General features: G+C 39.7%; 1 protein-coding gene across 4 annotated transcripts in view; it reads right to left on the reverse strand.

The window, feature by feature from the left end:
- The window catches only part of LRP2 (LDL receptor related protein 2), a 232,678-nt gene that overhangs the window by 155,378 nt on the left and 59,499 nt on the right, over positions 1-17,801 (reverse strand). For 3 of the 4 annotated variants that reach the window (XM_515882.7, XM_054679930.2, XM_054679932.1), the window contains exons 5-10: positions 12,039-12,149; positions 11,587-11,700; positions 9,694-9,810; positions 8,285-8,437; positions 6,452-6,571; positions 326-454 (exon numbers count right to left, since the gene is read on the reverse strand). In XM_515882.7, coding sequence (XP_515882.5) covers positions 326-454; positions 6,452-6,571; positions 8,285-8,437; positions 9,694-9,810; positions 11,587-11,700; positions 12,039-12,149 — 744 coding nt within the window. The remainder of the gene's footprint in view (positions 1-325; positions 455-6,451; positions 6,572-8,284; positions 8,438-9,693; positions 9,811-11,586; positions 11,701-12,038; positions 12,150-17,801) is intronic. The other variant, XM_054679929.2, reaches the window with a different exon arrangement.

Below are 17,801 nucleotides of genomic sequence, written 5' to 3' on the forward strand. Positions count from 1 at the left end.
AAATGTCCAAGCCAATCAAATGTAGGCATAGCATTTATTTCACAATTAAAGGTGGGTGACATGATAGCCTAGGCAAAGTAAACAAGCAGCCAATTAAAAAATATTAATAATGGTCACCATTAATCGACAAATTGGTCCTTAATAATCAAAGTATGAAATTAATGTTGACCAATTTTTCTAGGCAGTAGGAGCCATCCCTGATTTGTAATGATAAAGCCCTGCCAACAGCAAAAATGCTGATAATTCTGTTGTCATCAGAAGGAAGGAAAGAAGCTATTAGAATCTGTTTACTGTTCAGAGACACAGGTGTCCATAATTTACTCACAGGAATCATTAGCTTTGCAATACTGTCCACGCTCCAAGATATACCCTTCTTCACAGTGGCACAGGTGACGGCCAGGTCGGCTTTCACACTTCTGGTCACAAATTCCCCATATCTGGCAATCATCAAACTCTGCCATATGGAAAATACACATTTGTAGTCAAGGTTATCAGCATTTATTAAGCACTCTCTGACAAAAATCCTAGATAAGATGGCCAAGAATGTGGTGTTGCCCATGTCTAAATAAACACCCTCTGGAGTTAGGCACAGGTTCTAAGAATTTATAACAACCATCTTCATGTAAGGAAAAAGAACATTTACATCATTTTTTAAACCTACATGAAGGATAACTTTACAGAAAATGCACAACACTTCCTGAATTCATAGCCCTATGGTATTGCATTTCATTTATTAATGTTAGTCTACAAATATATAAATTTTGGTGTAAATGTTTCCCTTTAATACTATGCTTTCCAACATGGTAGCCACTAACCCCCTGTGGCTATCTAAATGTATCTTTAGATTAATTAAAATAAAATAAAATTAATAATTTGCTTTCCTAGTCACTTGCCACATTTCAAGTACTCAATAGCCACATATGACTAGTGGTTACAATATGAGAGAGTGAAGATACACATTTACATCACTGCAGAAAGTTCTATTGGACAGCACTATTTCTGAATAAAATAAGACCTGCCTATAGACAGCCCCTCAGGAAGAAACAAATCTATGACTGCAATAAAGTACTTGGAAAGGTCTATTTACCCAGCTGTCTTTCCTCTGATGTCAAAAAATTATAACCAAAATTAAATTGAACTTCTTTTCAAGACATCAAAAATTTCTTCTCCTCTACTTATTGGTTAACTTATTATTCACTCATTTAGTAAGTGTTCATTGAAGTCCCTTACATGACAGAGCTCTGTTCATTACCAGAGAAGTCCCAGTTCTACTGTGTAAAAATAGCTCCAATATAATTGACATAAACAATAGAATATGGAGGGGAGAACAGAACAAAATACTAGAAGAGTCTTTCTTAAAGACTATAAGGCTTCAGGGGTGCAGAAATTGGTACATCTGACTTTCCAAGTCCACGTCCACTCTCCATCATCCTTCACCCTGCTCGCTTCCCTGGGACGATGACCTATACAAACTATAACAATAGAGTTCCCACACCCTCTGGTTTCAGGAAGTTCTCAAGTAGATTATAATTTCTGAAACCACTGCACTCCCAAGTCTAGAATTCTCCAGATTTCTATGATCTGATTGCATTTGCAGCAACTGTCAGAGTTGTGAATTGGGTTCAACCATTCCTGCTGGGTGGCCCACCATTCCACAACCCACCAAAAGGCCAAGTTTCTTCTCTTTTCTTTTCTTTTTCTTTTTTTTTCTTTCTTTCTTTTTTTTTTTTTTTTTTGAGATGGAGTCGCAGTCTGTTGCCCAGGCTGGAGTGCAGTGGCACAGTCTCGGCTCACTGCAACCTCCACCTCCCGGGTTCAAGCAATCCTTCCACCTCAGCCTACCGAGTAGCTGGAACTACAGGTGTGCGCCACCACACCTGGCTAATATTTTTGTATTTTTAGTAGAGACGGCATTTCCCCATGTTGGCCAGGCTGGTCTCAAACTCCTGATCTCAAGTAAGCAGCTTGCCTTGGCCTCCCAAAGTGATGGGACTGCAGGCGTAAGCCACCGCATCCAGCCCCAAGAAGGTTCTTCTAATGATCCCATTTTCCCTGCAGATTAAACATAACAACATGAGCCAGCATATCTTTCTTTCCAAGGACCGTGACTAACCAGAGGAAAAAAAACCCAATCCGATCTGGACACTACCAAGTGAAATGCCACATGAGGGTGAGAAATGCCCTCACTGATGAATCCCTTCTGTCCCCTTAACTCAGCCCTGAGAAAGCTCCACCTAAGGCTTTGCCTCAGCAGGAAAAAAAAGTACAGGACATTCTCCCTCAAACCCCCAGAATGTCATAACTTCATTTTGAATGCAAGATCCATGAGACTACGTCTAAGGATCTGGAGTCACTCTAAGCAGAAGTTCTGATGTCAAACAGAAGGAAACCAAAGGCGGAGAAGTCATAACTAGGAATTCTCTAGCACAAATGCCCTTCCTATCACCTGCACTACAAGTGGTTTAAAGATTTGAATGAGTAGGCCAGGCACAGTGGCTCACGCCTATAATCCCAGCACTTTGGGAGGGTAAGGTGGGAGGATTGCTCGAGTCCAAGGGTTTGAGACTAGCCTGGGCAATATGGCAAGAGTTTATGTGTACTAAGAATTAAAAAAAAAAAAAAAAAATTAGCCAGTCATGGAGGCACGTGCCTGTAGTCCCAGCTATTCGGGAGGCTGAAGTGGGAGGCTGCAGTGAGCGTGATAATGCCACTGCACTCCAGCCTGGGCGACAGTGAGACCCTATCACAAAAAACAGGATTTGAATGAGTGTATAAAATTGCTGTCACTTTTGTGACAATAAGATTGTATCCTTGGATCACTATAGAGAAATATGAAGGTTAATTAACATCCATCAGCAGCCAGAGTGAAGACAAGAAAAATAAAAGTAGAATTGAGGGTTTTCGTGAGAGTAGAAAAGATAGTGGAAACCACACAAAACACTAAAACACTACTTTACAATCCCCCTCTCACTCCAATACCTTTATCTATTTTTCTTTCCTTTTTATTCTTTGTCTCCTCCCACCAACAAATACTGCTGTGAAAATAATTCAAAAACCCCTTTTTAACTGAGACCCCCTTGGCCACCCTCTGATCCATCTGGCTGTGTGAAACCCCACCATGCTGAATGACCTCCCTGCCCTCACTCTGCACCACGATGTCATTCTGTCAACAAACAGCATGTCCTGTCAATCAGAAACAATGAGCCCAGTAAACTGCTTCAGCATGCCTCAGAGCTTCCACTGCCAGGTCAAGACTACCAGAGGCAGATGAATGGTAGAAAGACACAAGATTTCGTGTCAGGATTATTCAATGTTATTCTTGATTACCACCGAGGTATTCACTGGGGAGCCATGTCTAAGATAATAAATGTTGCATAGGTTTCCAACACCTGAAGCCTGTGTAATGCGTCAGCCATGCAGAGGGTTATAGCCATACAGAGAGTATTTGTTGAAATGAAATGCTTGAGAGAGCAAACCAAAGCAACAATTCCCCTAAAAATTCAGCTCAGCTGAAACAAGTGTAACTGGTTTCCTAACGTCATGTATTTAAAGAGTTCTCTATAAAGAGAGAAAAATACAGTCTTCTTTGAAACAAATGTGAAATAAATGTTAACCCAGCCTCAAAACTCAGAGGCAAATGACACATTGTTGAAGGACAGCAAAGGTCACAGAAAAGGTCTCTGCAGGTGGCAGGAGGCCTCATATTCACAAAGGCCCTCAAATGTAGACTTTTGAGATTATCTCCAAATGAGGTTGTCTGTACTAAAGTCCCAGAAACGCGCTGGCAGGAATGAAAGAAGTTGTCTGTTGTGGAACTTCAAATTAGTGCCCCAGTATTAGAACACACTACTTCCAATGTGCTATTAATTGTGGTATCTTCTCTAATCCTGAAATTATCCTGTGCACACATAATACTGCAATATTCTGCCTTACATTCACTAGTAGGTTAAATGCAAAATTTTATAAAACAAGAACATTGTTATGACAGCCTTTCGCTTTGTGAGAGGCTATTGAAAATTGAAGTGGCCTCAATCTCTGACATTTAGAAAACCCTAGACATTTGGAAATACAACCCAAGGCTCACCACAGACTTATATGTTGGAAAATATGGAAAATGTGTTATCTGGGCTCTAGGGTGGAACAAAAAACTGAGAACAGCTTGTGGGGCATCACAAGACTGAATTAGGGATTCTGAAAGAACAAATCACTTTTCCTGAAAGGACTTCATGGCCTATCAAGTTTCAACTGTAAGACAGCTCAGCCCCAACTCCTCTTTGGGAGTTGGTAAAGGAAAAAGAGAGAAAAGCTGATGTAATACTGAGAATGTGGCTTCTGGTATTTCTATTGGAACTTCTTTTCTATTAAGAGAAAAGGAAAATGCCTAAAGAACTAAAAGGCTGGGAATGGGATTGGCAGCTGGGTAGCAGTGAGGGGGGCAAAGGAGCCTGACATTTGCTAAAGACACAGGAGTGGCCTCACACCCACAGACGAGCCCCACTCTGAGCAGAAGTGAGGCTGCCCCTTTGCGCAGGGCTGCCTGAAATCCAGGCAGGGCTCCCAGAGTCAGGTCACCACCTAACTAATAAGGGCATTCGTGTGAAAAGTATCTGTAAATTACTTGAATGCATTCCCAATATAATGGTAATGATAACAATAAAACACAAAATGTGTCCTGCAATCTTATTTAAGTCCAGTTGCAGATCATAACTTTTATTTATAGAATGTTTTAAAATGATTAGAAATTTGGGGGCCTTCTTAAATTATTCCAGAGTTCACTTAAGTCACTTGATCTTAAAGTACCTTGTTGAATATAGTTACTTAAGAGGAGCAATTAGATGGGCAACTTTGGGATGTGGTCCTGATATTAAGAACCTACAGTTACCCACTGTGAACACAAGGAAAAGCTCAAATGGATTGCTTTACTGGATATAAAAATCCAATTTTTTTTTAGCATATGATAGGTAAGTGAGCCCAACGATTATAGTTTTCAGTAACGCTGAGGAGCAGACTTTCTCAAGAATTTCAAGTTTAATTTGCAAACCAGAGTTTATTTCTGGTATCAATACATTTTTCTGTTTGCTAGCACTTCCGCTGAAGAAGAAGAAGAAGAATAAAGAAAAAAAGAAAGGCTTTTCTGGCTATGAGTAGTTGTTAAGATTAGCTGTATTTGACAAAGTATAATTATGTTGGAAGCAATGAGCTGAGACTAAAGATTGAATAACTGCATTAGGTTTATCTATATTCAATAATTTTTACCAAATTTTACCAAAGAGTTCTAAAATATTAAAATTTTAATATTTTAATAATATTAAAATAATAATTTCAGAAGAAATACTTTTCTAGAAGCATTTCTTACACATTTCATGTTTGTTGCTATCCCAAAAGCCCTAAAGAATACCTCACATTTCTAAGGAATATCAAAAGAATATAAATATCCTGGGAAAATTCTGAATCATTTTGGAGACCCATAGATGACTACCAAATTTTAATGAATAGTTTCAATTGCCTTACAGATGCCTTTTCCCAACAGCAGTAAAAATAGTTTTCTTTAAACTCCCTCTGTGATCACTTCCTGCTAGTATGTTCGTTGTTCATGTATCAAAAATCAGATAGAAGGAAAAAAGATCAGAGCACCAAAAACTCACTGAGAAAACAAAAACTGATGATAGTTGGTCATGTCTAATTCTCCCATCATAAGGCCCCGTCCTAATCACAGTGAGATATAAAGCTGGCATCAAAATCAAAAATCTCATTGGGAGAAATCATTTCTGAAGTCAGAGAGGAGAGATATGAGGAAATAGTTGGTGTACTGGTGTCTAGTTTAATGCCAGCCACCATCTGGAAGCACCATGATAAAGAATCTGCTCATCTTGAATGATAGTTCCAAGTGGATGTCACAATCAGTGGAATGAGTAGCCAGCCCAGCAAAGGCACTGGCCCACCAGTGTAGTCACCTGAGCAATGACCTGGTGATCCTCTGCTGTGTCAGGTAACAACTCTTTAGTTGTGGGATCCTGGGGATGCTTGTGCATCCTGGAGAAGAGGCCAGGGGAGCAAGGTAGGGGTGCTTGCTGGGCTCAAGCAGCAGCTATCTACCAACCTCATGGAAGTAGTTCAGTATTCAATAACCAGTATGGCTGCACCAATCCTGATGCCAAATACTTGAAAAGAAAACAGAAAAGGACTACCGCCCTCATCAAGTAATGGATAGGTTCCAGGTAGCTAGTCAACTCGCTCATGACAGAAGCATTCTTTTGCCTTGTACACCACACCAAACCTTCTCAGAGTTAAAATTCCCTAATTGCCAGGTTTTCTGTGAGGTCTGGGTTGTTCTTTGTTATGACAGACCATGACGACTCTCCACAAGTGCAACCTCCTTGATGTCAGAGATCAGGGGACTCATCAGTGTACTGTAATGAAAGACAAGTAGCCGCCGCCCCCCATCACTTACCAACACAGGTACGGCTGTCATTGTGGTTGATGATATAACCTGGGGGACAAAAACACGCTCCTCCATACGGCGTCTCATGGCACTGGTACTGGCAGTTCAAGGCAGAGCACAGAGTCATACCTAAACGAAGAAAAGAACTTTGTTAAATGAATGGTGACCTCTGGACAAGACTGATTAATCTAATAGCTTCTTTTTCCATGAGTAGCAGCTAAGTAAGCATGAAGTAGATGTACAGAAAAATCTGTCACCCTTCAAAGCTTACTGCAAAACTTTGCAATAAAAGTTCAACTGAGACAGGAAGATTGCTTGAAGCCAGGAGATCAAGACCAGCCTGGGTAATGTAGCTACACCTCATATTCACAAAAAGTTAAAAATAAAAGCATTAGCCAGGCACAGAGGCTCACAACTGTAATCTCAGCACTTTGGGAGGCCAAGGCAGGAGGATCACTTGAGCCCAGAAGATGGACGCTGCAGTGAGCTATGACTGCACCACTGCACTCTAGCCTGAGTGACAGAACAAGAGGCTGCCTCGAGTGGAAACAAAAGAAAAAAAAAGCTCCTTTTTAAAGTTATAACTATGTGCAAGTATAAGTCATTAAAAGTCTCATTTATGAAAAAAAAATCAGGTCATGCATGGGTCTATCTTTGTGTCTACATAGTAAAAAGGGCTAAGAACTCCCAAGTGACTGGAGCAAGAATAAGCCCTAAAAATATTAACTGTGGCTGGCTTCAAGAGATGGGATTTCAGGTGATTATATTTTTTTCTTTTGGTTAATTTTTATTTTCCAACTTTCATACTGTGACTACATATCTCTTATTAATTTTTAAGCTTTTTTAAATGGGCTCCCAAATGAAATAGAGAAAAAAATGCCATAGAGGTCTCTGCCTGTTTAAATATTATGTACAATTTTTGTCAGGAAACAAAAAATAACCTTGGGGTTGCAGTTACATGGGCACTTCTAGGCAATCACAAATTTAGTTAGAGTATATTATTGATGAAATCAAGGTTTTAAATGGTATTTCCTTACAGGACCATCAGCTGTCCACAGAGTTGATGGGTTGTTGGTGGGGTGAATATTCTACAGTCCCAAAAAAGGAGAAAAAAAATCCCTAGTTCCAGTCGGTTTCCTCATAAATGAGTGTGGTCACACAACACATAATCGAACAACACTGTGCATGGCCAACTCAGTTTTGCCATTGGAGAGTAACTCAAGGTACATAACCCAGGAACCAGAAGCTTTTTTTTTTTTTTTTTTTTTTTTTTAGTACAGCCAGACAAAAAAAGTCTGGAAAAGCCAGACTTTTTCCATGAGTATAAGCCAGGTAATAAAATCTCCAGAACATCTTTAAGGTCATCAAAACTGCCATTGAAACAATCCTCCCTGTGTGTGTGTTAGGGATTAGGAACGGGGAGTTGCTAAAAAATTGTTAGGCTCCTCCCATCAATAGATGGAGTCTATTTCTTCCATCCACTCTGGGTTTGGCCAAGTGTCTTGCTTTGGACAATAAGACTTGAGCAAACTTGGCATAAGTAGAACCTTGAAAGTACTTGAGCCCTAGGATTTGCTCTTTCAGCCTCTGGGTCAACAAGGCTAGGCTAGCCCAAGCTTTTACTGCAACATCCTGACGTGTGAGTGAGCTGATACAGGCCAAAGGAACTACCTAGCCAACCCACAGAACTGTGAGAAATAAGACACGTTTCTCAGTTTATGCCACTAAGTCTTGGGGTGCTTTGTTATGCAAACGCCAACAGATACACTGTATTTGAACGTCTGTTCTAGAAAACAGAAATATCTTTATCTGAAAGCTAGCCAGGTAAATATCTATACTCACTACAGTATTTTCCGGTACTAGTGTTGTTTTCATCTTCTCTTCCTGGGCAATCTAAAATCCCATCACAAACTTTATAAATGGAGATGCATCGTCCCGACTCTGGGCAAGACCATTCTCTTGGGGAACATTTATGAACATCATGAAGACTGCTTTCTGTGGGGGGAAAAAGAGAGAGTTACAGGCCATAGGGGAGGTACAGCCAGCTCTTTGTTAATCAGTGGTTTACAGAGGATGTACAGCAAGTTGAACAAGAGAAATCTATAAATGATCTACATTTTACAATAAGTTAGTGATTTCTAACTCTACCACTAGTCTTTTACTGAGATTCTAAGGAGAGGCATAATGGAATTACTCCACTTTTCCTGGAAGAGGCAGCCCCCAGTCGGGTTATAAGAGGAAGAAGCAGATACGGGCCTCAATTATCAACAAACTAAATTCATGATCCCCTAAGAAAAGATGTAGTTACTTAAATCATGAATTATAGAATTAGGTCCATCAAGTTAGGTCCAGAATTACTTGAATTTGTGGTTGGGCTGTTTGATTTGCTTCGTTTATTTAGTGAAATGTCAACAGTATAAGAAAAACCATAACCCAAATGTAGAAAAACCACTTTCTGGAACATAAAAACATAAAACATAGTTTTAACAAGCATTTCCCTTATCATACCTGGGATTGGAATGGTGCAGGTAACTTGCTGTAGGGTATGGGTATTAGTAACTGCTAAATTGTTGGAGGTACTGCTGATGATATCAGCAACATAAAAGGGTGAATATCAGCAACATAAAAGGGTGAATATCACTGGCAATTTCCTTCTCACGGAATCTTTAAGCACTTCCCTGGATAGTAGCTTCTCCTACACTTACCAATCCCCAGCTCCAACCCACGTGTTCCTAAGGTGGCCTCTCTTTCACCACTGAGTGTCAGTGACTCATTTGGGAATCAGAATTTACAAAACCAAAACAAAAAAATAAGCTGAACTGTTACCAAGGTTCAAAGTCATTTTTAAAGATTGTAAGGTCTAAGACAAATGACATTTTCCCTATTTTCTTTCCTTCCCCAGCCTATTAGTTTTATATAGTTTTAAATCTATTTAAAACAGGCAGTCTTACAGGGAGAAAGTCAGACTGGGGTATAGAAGAGGCAGAGACTGTCCTACCTATTTTGCCTTAAAGATAGAAAGGAGAGGATTATCATTTAATCTGTATTTGTGTTCTGAATCTTCTTAGGAGAAGTTAGCGCAGTCACCTCCTTCTTCCCCACCCACTGAGTTCCTAAACAACCCCTTCAACTCCAGCCAATCCTGAGGCTTGCTTGTCACACAAAATTTCTAAAAAGGAAAGGAGAAAAAACAAGCGCTGGAAAACACTTGAAGAAAATGCTTTTCAGTAGGAATCTCTTCCCCTCCTTACCACATCCATCTTCATCTCCATTATCTTTACAGTCATCTTCTCCATCACAAACCCAGTTTTGATAAATGCATCGGCCACTGGGGCAAGTGAACTGGTAACCACCGCAGGTCGGATAGTCTGGAATAAAGCAACAGCTGCACTCCAAAGACACAAATCACCGGGAAAAACTGAAAGTGCTCTCACCTCACTGCCTAAGCAGTACTCCTAGAAATTGAAATTTCTATATCAATTTAATCCCTTAGATATCTTGACAAAAATTTTTAAAAAGCAGGAAAAAAAAGAGAGAGAAAGAAGAAGATAACAGCAGCTTTGGGTCCAGGAAATGAACTCAGGTGCCGGTTTCTGTTTTTCAAGATTAAAAATTAGATCAGCCTGGGCAACATGGTGAGACCTCATCTCTACCAAAAATACGAAAAATAAAAATAAATAGCCAAGCATGGTGGTACATGTCTGTAGTCTCAGCTACTCGGGAGGCTGAGGTGGGAGGATGGCATGAGCCTGGTGGGGGTGTGTGGAGTTGCAGTGAGCCAAGATCGCACCACTGCACTCCAGCCTGGGTGACAGAGTGAGACCCTGTCTCAAAAAAAAAAAAAAAAAAAAAAAATTAAAAACAAGATGGTTTGCAATGCGTTGGCACAGAACAGAAAATGCAGACAAAGATGCTGCAGACATGACAACATCCAACGTTCTCATACTTTACTACAAGCTCCGTAATTGCTAATCTATGACCAAATGATTCTGAGTCAACCATTCCACGATGTCACATTCTCTTTAATTCTCTGTCACTGAAATAAGCCCAGGTTCCAGAAAGGAAGTCAGGCATGGCTCATTGAAAATTAGGGTGATATCGAAAATATTTAACAACACCCTAAGGCATGGGTACCAACCAATCAAAAGAGGTGTGGAGGGAAATCATACATTCTAGTAAATAAATCACCACTCAAAGCTGCCAACTTACTGAACATAGTAAAACTCTTTCACAGAGTCTTCTAACTTTACTCTTTCCAAAAAACATAAGTGGAGAGGTGGCAACAATAAGAGAGGTCATTTGCATTGCAGGCAACAGCATGGACATAAAAGCAAGGTCAGAGTGAAGAAGTGGAGGCAAGAAAGCCACCTATACCACACTGAAACTTTCAGGCTGGGCGTGGTGGCTCATACCCATAATACCAGCAGTTTGGGAGGCCGAGGCGGGCGGATCACTTGAGATCAGGAGTTCGAGACCAGCCTGGCCAACACGGTGAAACCCCATCTCTACTAAAAACACAAAATTAGCCAGACATGGTGGTGCATGCCTGTGATCCCAGCTATTCGGGAGGCTGAAGCAGGAGAACTGCTTGAACCCAGGAGGCGGAAGTTGCAGTAAGCCAAGATCGCGCCACTGTACTCCAGCCCGGGCAACAAAGCAAAACTCCATCTCCAAAAAAAGAAAACGAAGAAAAAGAAACTTTCCTGACCCTCCAACTTTAATGCAGCAGAAATTTCAAAGTAAAGAGGAGAGTTAGAGCCACTCCTAGGAACTTCCTTTCCCTTAAAAACACTTCTCTCATTCTACTATCAAGGTTGTCAGAGGTATGGGTCATTTGAGAATCCAGTGATACAATATATCCTGTACCCCTGGAGCCTAAGGAAAGAAGGCAAACTGTCCATCACCAGCCCTTTACGTCTACACAGATCCTTGGAAAATAAAGGAGCCCAGGTCGAGCAACACCACAAAGGCTTGTGCCAAGACCCCTAGTGACCGTCTGATTCCATCTGCCATCAAACGTAGTGACTCTTCTCCTTGAAAAAAAGAGGTACATTGGTGGGGGAGCGGGGGGATAAAACAAAACAAAACCGAAACAAAACAAAACACTCCCAACAACATGACCCAGCATAAAGAAATCACCGTACTGCAAGCATGTTCATCACTGCCGTCTTGGCAATCATTGTCATGGTCACAGACATAAGCACGAGGGATACACTCTCCACTGCCACATGAAAACTCATTGTGCAAGCATATCTCAGCTGCAACAGAAGGTTAAGAAGGGAAAGAAAAGAGAGAAGTTAACTCCATTGTAGCCACTTAATCTCAAAGGAAGAGCATCTCCAGTTTAAAAAGGGATTCTTATTAAGCAGTGGTGTGCTGGTAAATGTTTAAGAACCAGTTATCCAGGAACAAAAAGGCCCTGGTTTGTAGTGTTTGCCGATTTCCAGTGTGTAAATACTCCTACCAACGGCTGACTTCAAACTACCAACATGAATTCACTGAACCTAAACTTGGGAAGAGATGTACATATTGGCTCTCTCAAACCAGTATAAACCAGCTTCAGCACACAACTGCACATCTTGTGCACAATACTTACTGCAGTTGATTTCATCTGAGGAGTCCCTGCAATCAACTTTCCAATCACACTTCTGACTGGTGTTATAGCAGGCCCCATTGTCACAAGTAAGCTGCTCACATGTTGGGTACTCTATTGTAAAAAAAAAAAAAAAAAAAAAGGAAACAGTAAACAAACCTTAAATTTCCTTCAGCAAACATTTATTGAGTGATTACTATATGCAAGTCACTAAATGCATATATTGATACACAAAAGAAATATGCTCCCTGGCTTCATGGAGAGTAAGGCTTGACAGGTGAGACAGACATTAATCAAATAAGACACAAATGGTAAACTACAAACTGGGATAAGTGCTAATGTGGAAAGTACAGAGGACTGTGAGACTGCATAGCAGAGAGATTTGGGGGCCCAGAAAAGTATCCCCTAAAGAAATGACTTTTGAGCCAAAAGATGAAGAATGAGAAAGAATTTAACTTTAGTTCAAAATCAAACATTCTTTTACATGATACAGATAACATCCCAGGAAACTAAAGTACCACAGCACAAGCTTGGAAAAAAGAAAGGCCATTTCTTCCACTGGCGGGTTGGAGAAAGAAAGCAGGCCTAGAGTTCAGGAGCCCTGGCGGCCCAGAGGTACCACTAAGCAGCTATTTACTGTGACTCAAGCTTCATGTCCTCTCTATGTTGCTACTTCCCTATCTGCACATTTGGATAACCTACTGCACAGGGTAGAGCGGCCTGAAAAGACCATGTCTGGTAAAGCATGTTGAAAAGCATAATGTGCTTTCAAAGCACAAATTGTTGTTGCCACATTATGTACATATGACCACCTCACTGCTACTCACTGGACCTGGTTTTCTAGGTCACAGTTGAAAATCAGGAAGTCCCTTACAGGAATAACGTGCTATCTGTCCCTCCTCTCTAGTTGCCAGACTTGGACCACCTGTCTCTCATGACTTCTTACTGGAGGCTTTATTCTGTGGATTGTTGATCTCTTTCCGCCATGACATAATGAAACTCCCTGAGATCAAGGATCCTGTCTTACTCATTTTAGAATCCCCAACAATTAGTACGGGGGTGGGACATTTCTCACTGTGCACACTTAGTACAGGAGTGGGACATTACTCTCTGTGCTCGAGAAATGTTCAATGTTGCTATTATTTATCACAGGTGAACATTTTAGTTCATTCGGCTTTTTAAAATATTTTGAAGTTCTGCCTTTTATGGCCTTTGAATACCCTCCTTTTCACAAATGTGATATCTTCCTTGGTCTGACCATCTTCTTCATGAAAGATTATTTTTGTAATGATTATCAGGTCATCTTCTGATTTCTTTTTAACCAAGGAAAAGGTATGTCTTAGTTGACTTTGAGTCTCAATTTTGCACTTAAGAACCCAATTTGAGATTTTATAGAGATATAAATATATTGAAGATAATTCTTTGGATAGTCCCAAGTCTTTTCAAGCAGAAGCCATGCACAAAATTCTGTGCTGAAACTGTACTAAACTTGTGCCATGTTAACAACTTGCACTTTTTAAAAAAATGGACTCTCCAATGATCTTTTTTTTGGTATAGTAAAGGAATAAGCCTAACTCTTCTCATCTCCAGAGGTTCAAAGCTAGTTTATTAAGTGTCCTTAAATATCTCAATTGCCAGAGTTACATATAGTCAATCATATGTTAAAATGGAAGGCATTTTTAAATAGCTGGTTAAAATTTAAAATTTTTTCTGAATTTTATTTTGTTTTTTAATAGTCCAAAAGTGAGCCAGTGCCTAGAGTTATTGCGTCTTTCCTCGCTGAGATGATATGCCTTACAAATGTGCCTTCAAATGAGTCACACAACTCTCCCTTCAAGTGATGTTTATTAATTCTCCCTTCAAGAGATGCAAAAGACCAGGTGAGCTCAGCAAGCAATTCCTTTGCCCCTGTGAGCCAGATAGCTCCTAGAGTCAATGTGTTATCTAGCCTTTTAAGAGCAGCAGCAAGCAGAAGAAAAACTCGTAGAAAACCCAGCTCTTTGCAATAGATAAGCTATCTGTCTGGAGGAAAATTAATCTGGGCTTGAACGGTGGCTACTTCATTTAAGGTGATAATTATAAATATAAAGAATCTGGAATAAGTGTGTTGGATGGATCTCTCGTTTTCCTCATCCTGCTTTTTGAGAGCCAGTGCCAGAAAATTGAAAGGGGAAAAATTAAAACTGTAACCACTGACATGACTACAAGTTTACTGACAAGGCCCATTCCCCACCCAACAAACAAGAAGCCCAGCTTGATATCATCAGGGAGGGTATTGTGATGGCCAGAGGTCAGCAGTTTGACTTTTGGAATGAGGAACACACAGCTTTCTTGTCTCCATCCACACTGATAAAGAATCACTCTCAATCAGCAGAGGACCCCTCTCAACCCCTGCACACCTTGATCTCTTCGGTGCATAGTTAACCTGGGATGTATACTCATAGGAAAGATTGCACAGAGCTCCCTAACTCCACTAAATACTGAAAATACCTGAAAATCTGTTTCTGAATGGTTTTCCCTCTTTGGAGACCCACACAGAGACAACAGGTCCAAACTGTTAACACTGAGCAAAGAAAGAAATGAATGGATTCTACTACCATTGCTAAAGATGTTAATGAGTTTCAATCTACTCCAGAAAACAATAATTCACAATCCTTTGAGCTTCCAACTGGGAGATATCTAAAGTCTTATTTTTTGGTTCATTTGCTTGGCAAGCCTAAGTCTAACCTTCTTCCCACAGAGCAAATCCATCATGTGGCTATAATGTCCTGCAAGAATTTAAGTATAGGGTAAAGTGCAATATGAGAGGAGATCATATATAAGAACACCAAGGAAACTCTTCCTTCTGAATTTGGTTTTAATGGAAAGATCAACAAGTAGCTATAAATTAAGGCTCAGACCTTTAAGGTTTTTTCTAACACAAAAAGGTAAGAATATCCTTCCTCATACCACTCCTTGCTTGCCCTTTCTTTACTTTCTCCCAATCCCAAATGATACATGTTCAGATTTGTTCCCCCATAATTGGGAGCTGCCCCAAAATTATGCAGACAAGAGTTTTTATGTTTTTTCACTGTTAATGATTTGGTTTGAAGCAAGAAATTTCCATGCTATAGTTCTGTTTACATAATCAGGGAGGAGGGTGTAGAAATGTAGTTTGAAGACCTTGTAGACCTCTTAGAATGGAAATCATTTTAAGCAGAGTAAGATACAAATATAAGGCACTGTTCATTATTATCTTGACAGGAAGACTGCAGACATGTTTTATTCTCACAATTTGACAACATGGCTGAGGACAACATAGAAAAAACCATTATTATGAAGAAGGGATCTTAAAAGTAGGTTAGGAAACTTAAGCCAAGATTGGGAAACACACACACACACACGAGAAATTACCGATACAAGTCCAGCCCAGACACCTGGGACTTTTCAAGGTCCTAGAGTCATCCTTTATAAGTTACTTTATGTTATTTCCTCTGGCTCCAAGACAGATTAATCCAGTCAATGTAATGATTTGCCAGAAAGAATCTACCAGTTTGGCCACCAGCACTTACTTGCAAACGCTACCCACAAAGTTAAACAAGCAATCATCATCATCATCATCATCAATAACATGTATTAAAAACTATGTGCCAGACATGTGTCAAAGTACTCAATATGTATAAACTCATTTCATCTTCATAACAACCTCATGAAGTAAATACTATGATGACTCCCATTTTATAGAGTAAGAACCTGAGCATTAAGAGGTTAAGGAATTTGAAAAAGGTCACATAACTGGTAAAGTTGGAGAGCCAGAATTCAAATCCAATCAACCTGGCTCCATAACCCAGGTTACTAACCACTACTACAGATACATCTACCACTTATAGACTGCAGAGTAAGTAACAGGAAGAAGCAAAAAATTAAAGAAGAAAGAAATTGAATGAAATGGTAATAGAAAATTCTTAAAAGAGATTATGAAAAGAAAAAGAAGAAACCCAAGAGGAAGGGGGGAAGATTTTCTTTCTGCCAGTCAGTTTCCCATCCACATTAGGAAGAAGGGAGAAGTGAGGCCAACTCTAGTTTCCCACAACTTATGGCATAGTTAACAAAGTACTTCAATATGATATAATCTAGGAATTCTAGGAAACCTACGCAGGAAAAATAACTTTCCAGAAGGAGTACCAGGACAAACAGGAGAGTCAATACCAAAAAACAGGCCATAAAGTTAGTCTCATGAAGGTACCACCACGACTCCCCAAACCCCCATTCCTGGTGAATTTCAAGTCCCTAAAGTGACTGCCATCATGGACTAGCTGCTAGGGAATGCAGTAATACACAAGGAAAAAAAAAGAGAAGCATATCCTTCCCCAGTCCAAAAGTAATTTGAAGAAGCTTTCAATAAAAAGTTATATAAAACCAGATTTATTAAAAAAGAAATTCAGAAAGAAGAAAGAAAGAAAGAAGGAAAGAAAGAAAGAAGGAAAGAAAGAAAGAAAGAAAGAAGGAAAGAAAGAAAGAAGGAAAGAAAGAAAGAAAGAAGGAAAGAAAGAAAGAAAGAAAGAAAGAAAGAAAGAAAGAAAGAAAGAAAGAAATTCAGCACCTTGGAAAGAGAAAGAAAATATGGTCATCCCGAGGACTTGTAGAATTGAACTAACATCAAGTTTAGTCTGGGTGGCTTTCAGGAAGCCAAAGCAAAAAGAGAAATAAACTAAGTTACCTAGTTTTCCTTAGCTCACTCCCTTTGTACTAGCTGGGTCTTAAGCCTGAGATTCCTTGCTGGTCTCTATCCACAGTGACCTAATCTTAGACCTCAACTAGAAATGTGCCTGAGAGGGTTGCTCCAAGGAGTCCAGATCCACAGCACTGCCTTCTTCCCATAACAGAGCTATCACCAAAAACTGCAAAGGAGATAAAAACTGACATAGTTCTAAATTCCTTAAAAAAAAAAAACTCACACAAGCTCTATTACAAAAGTGACCGAGCAACAAGATGGAAAAATGTGCATCAAATGCTCCAAGGAATAGTACAAAGAAGTAAGATGCCTTCTAAGGGGTAAACAAATGTTTATAATGTACATCATGTTTAGTGGCACGGGGCTACATGTTTTCATTGAAAGCCAGACAACACCATGGTTTCATACTTTAGTAGTTATTCCCAGGGACCCACCTGGGCAGAACAAAAGACAAAATCTAATCAAAGAGACAGGAAAACTAGCTGCACCCCAGCATTATAAGAGTAGCCACTTTCCAATCACTAGAAATGGTGTGGCTCAGCCTCCCTGCTGGAAATGTAGCCCCAAATAATTTGAATACTCATCAGCAAATCATTGCTGGATGAATGTCAATATCCTAGAAACCAGTTATTCTACAGAGTGCTGCCTTCTTCTTAATTAGAATTCTCTTGTGCTCAACATGTATTTATTGAAATCTGACTTCATAGATACTGTGCTAAGAATTAAATTAAAAGGTAAACAAAATTACAAGTGAAGTAGCAATTCCCACAGCATTTTATTAATCAATCCATACAAAAAAAATTATTGCACAGCTATAGTGTGCAAGGTACTAAAGAATGAAATAAAATCCCATTTCTCATGGAACAGACATTCTATTTGGGAGAGTGAAATTACAGCTATTAAAGTAAATGTCACAATGGGAAAAAAAGTTGCAAAAATAGAGCTGGGTAAAAGGTAAAGAGTAACTGTGGGGAGTAGCTCTCTGAGAAGTGATATTTGAACAAGAACCGTTAGGCTTAGCATAATGGCAGTCACTGGTAGCATTGAAAGAA

This window comes from Pan troglodytes, chromosome 13 (genome assembly GCF_028858775.2).
Source record: "Pan troglodytes isolate AG18354 chromosome 13, NHGRI_mPanTro3-v2.0_pri, whole genome shotgun sequence".
In the NCBI taxonomy this organism is placed as follows: domain Eukaryota; kingdom Metazoa; phylum Chordata; class Mammalia; order Primates; family Hominidae; genus Pan; species Pan troglodytes.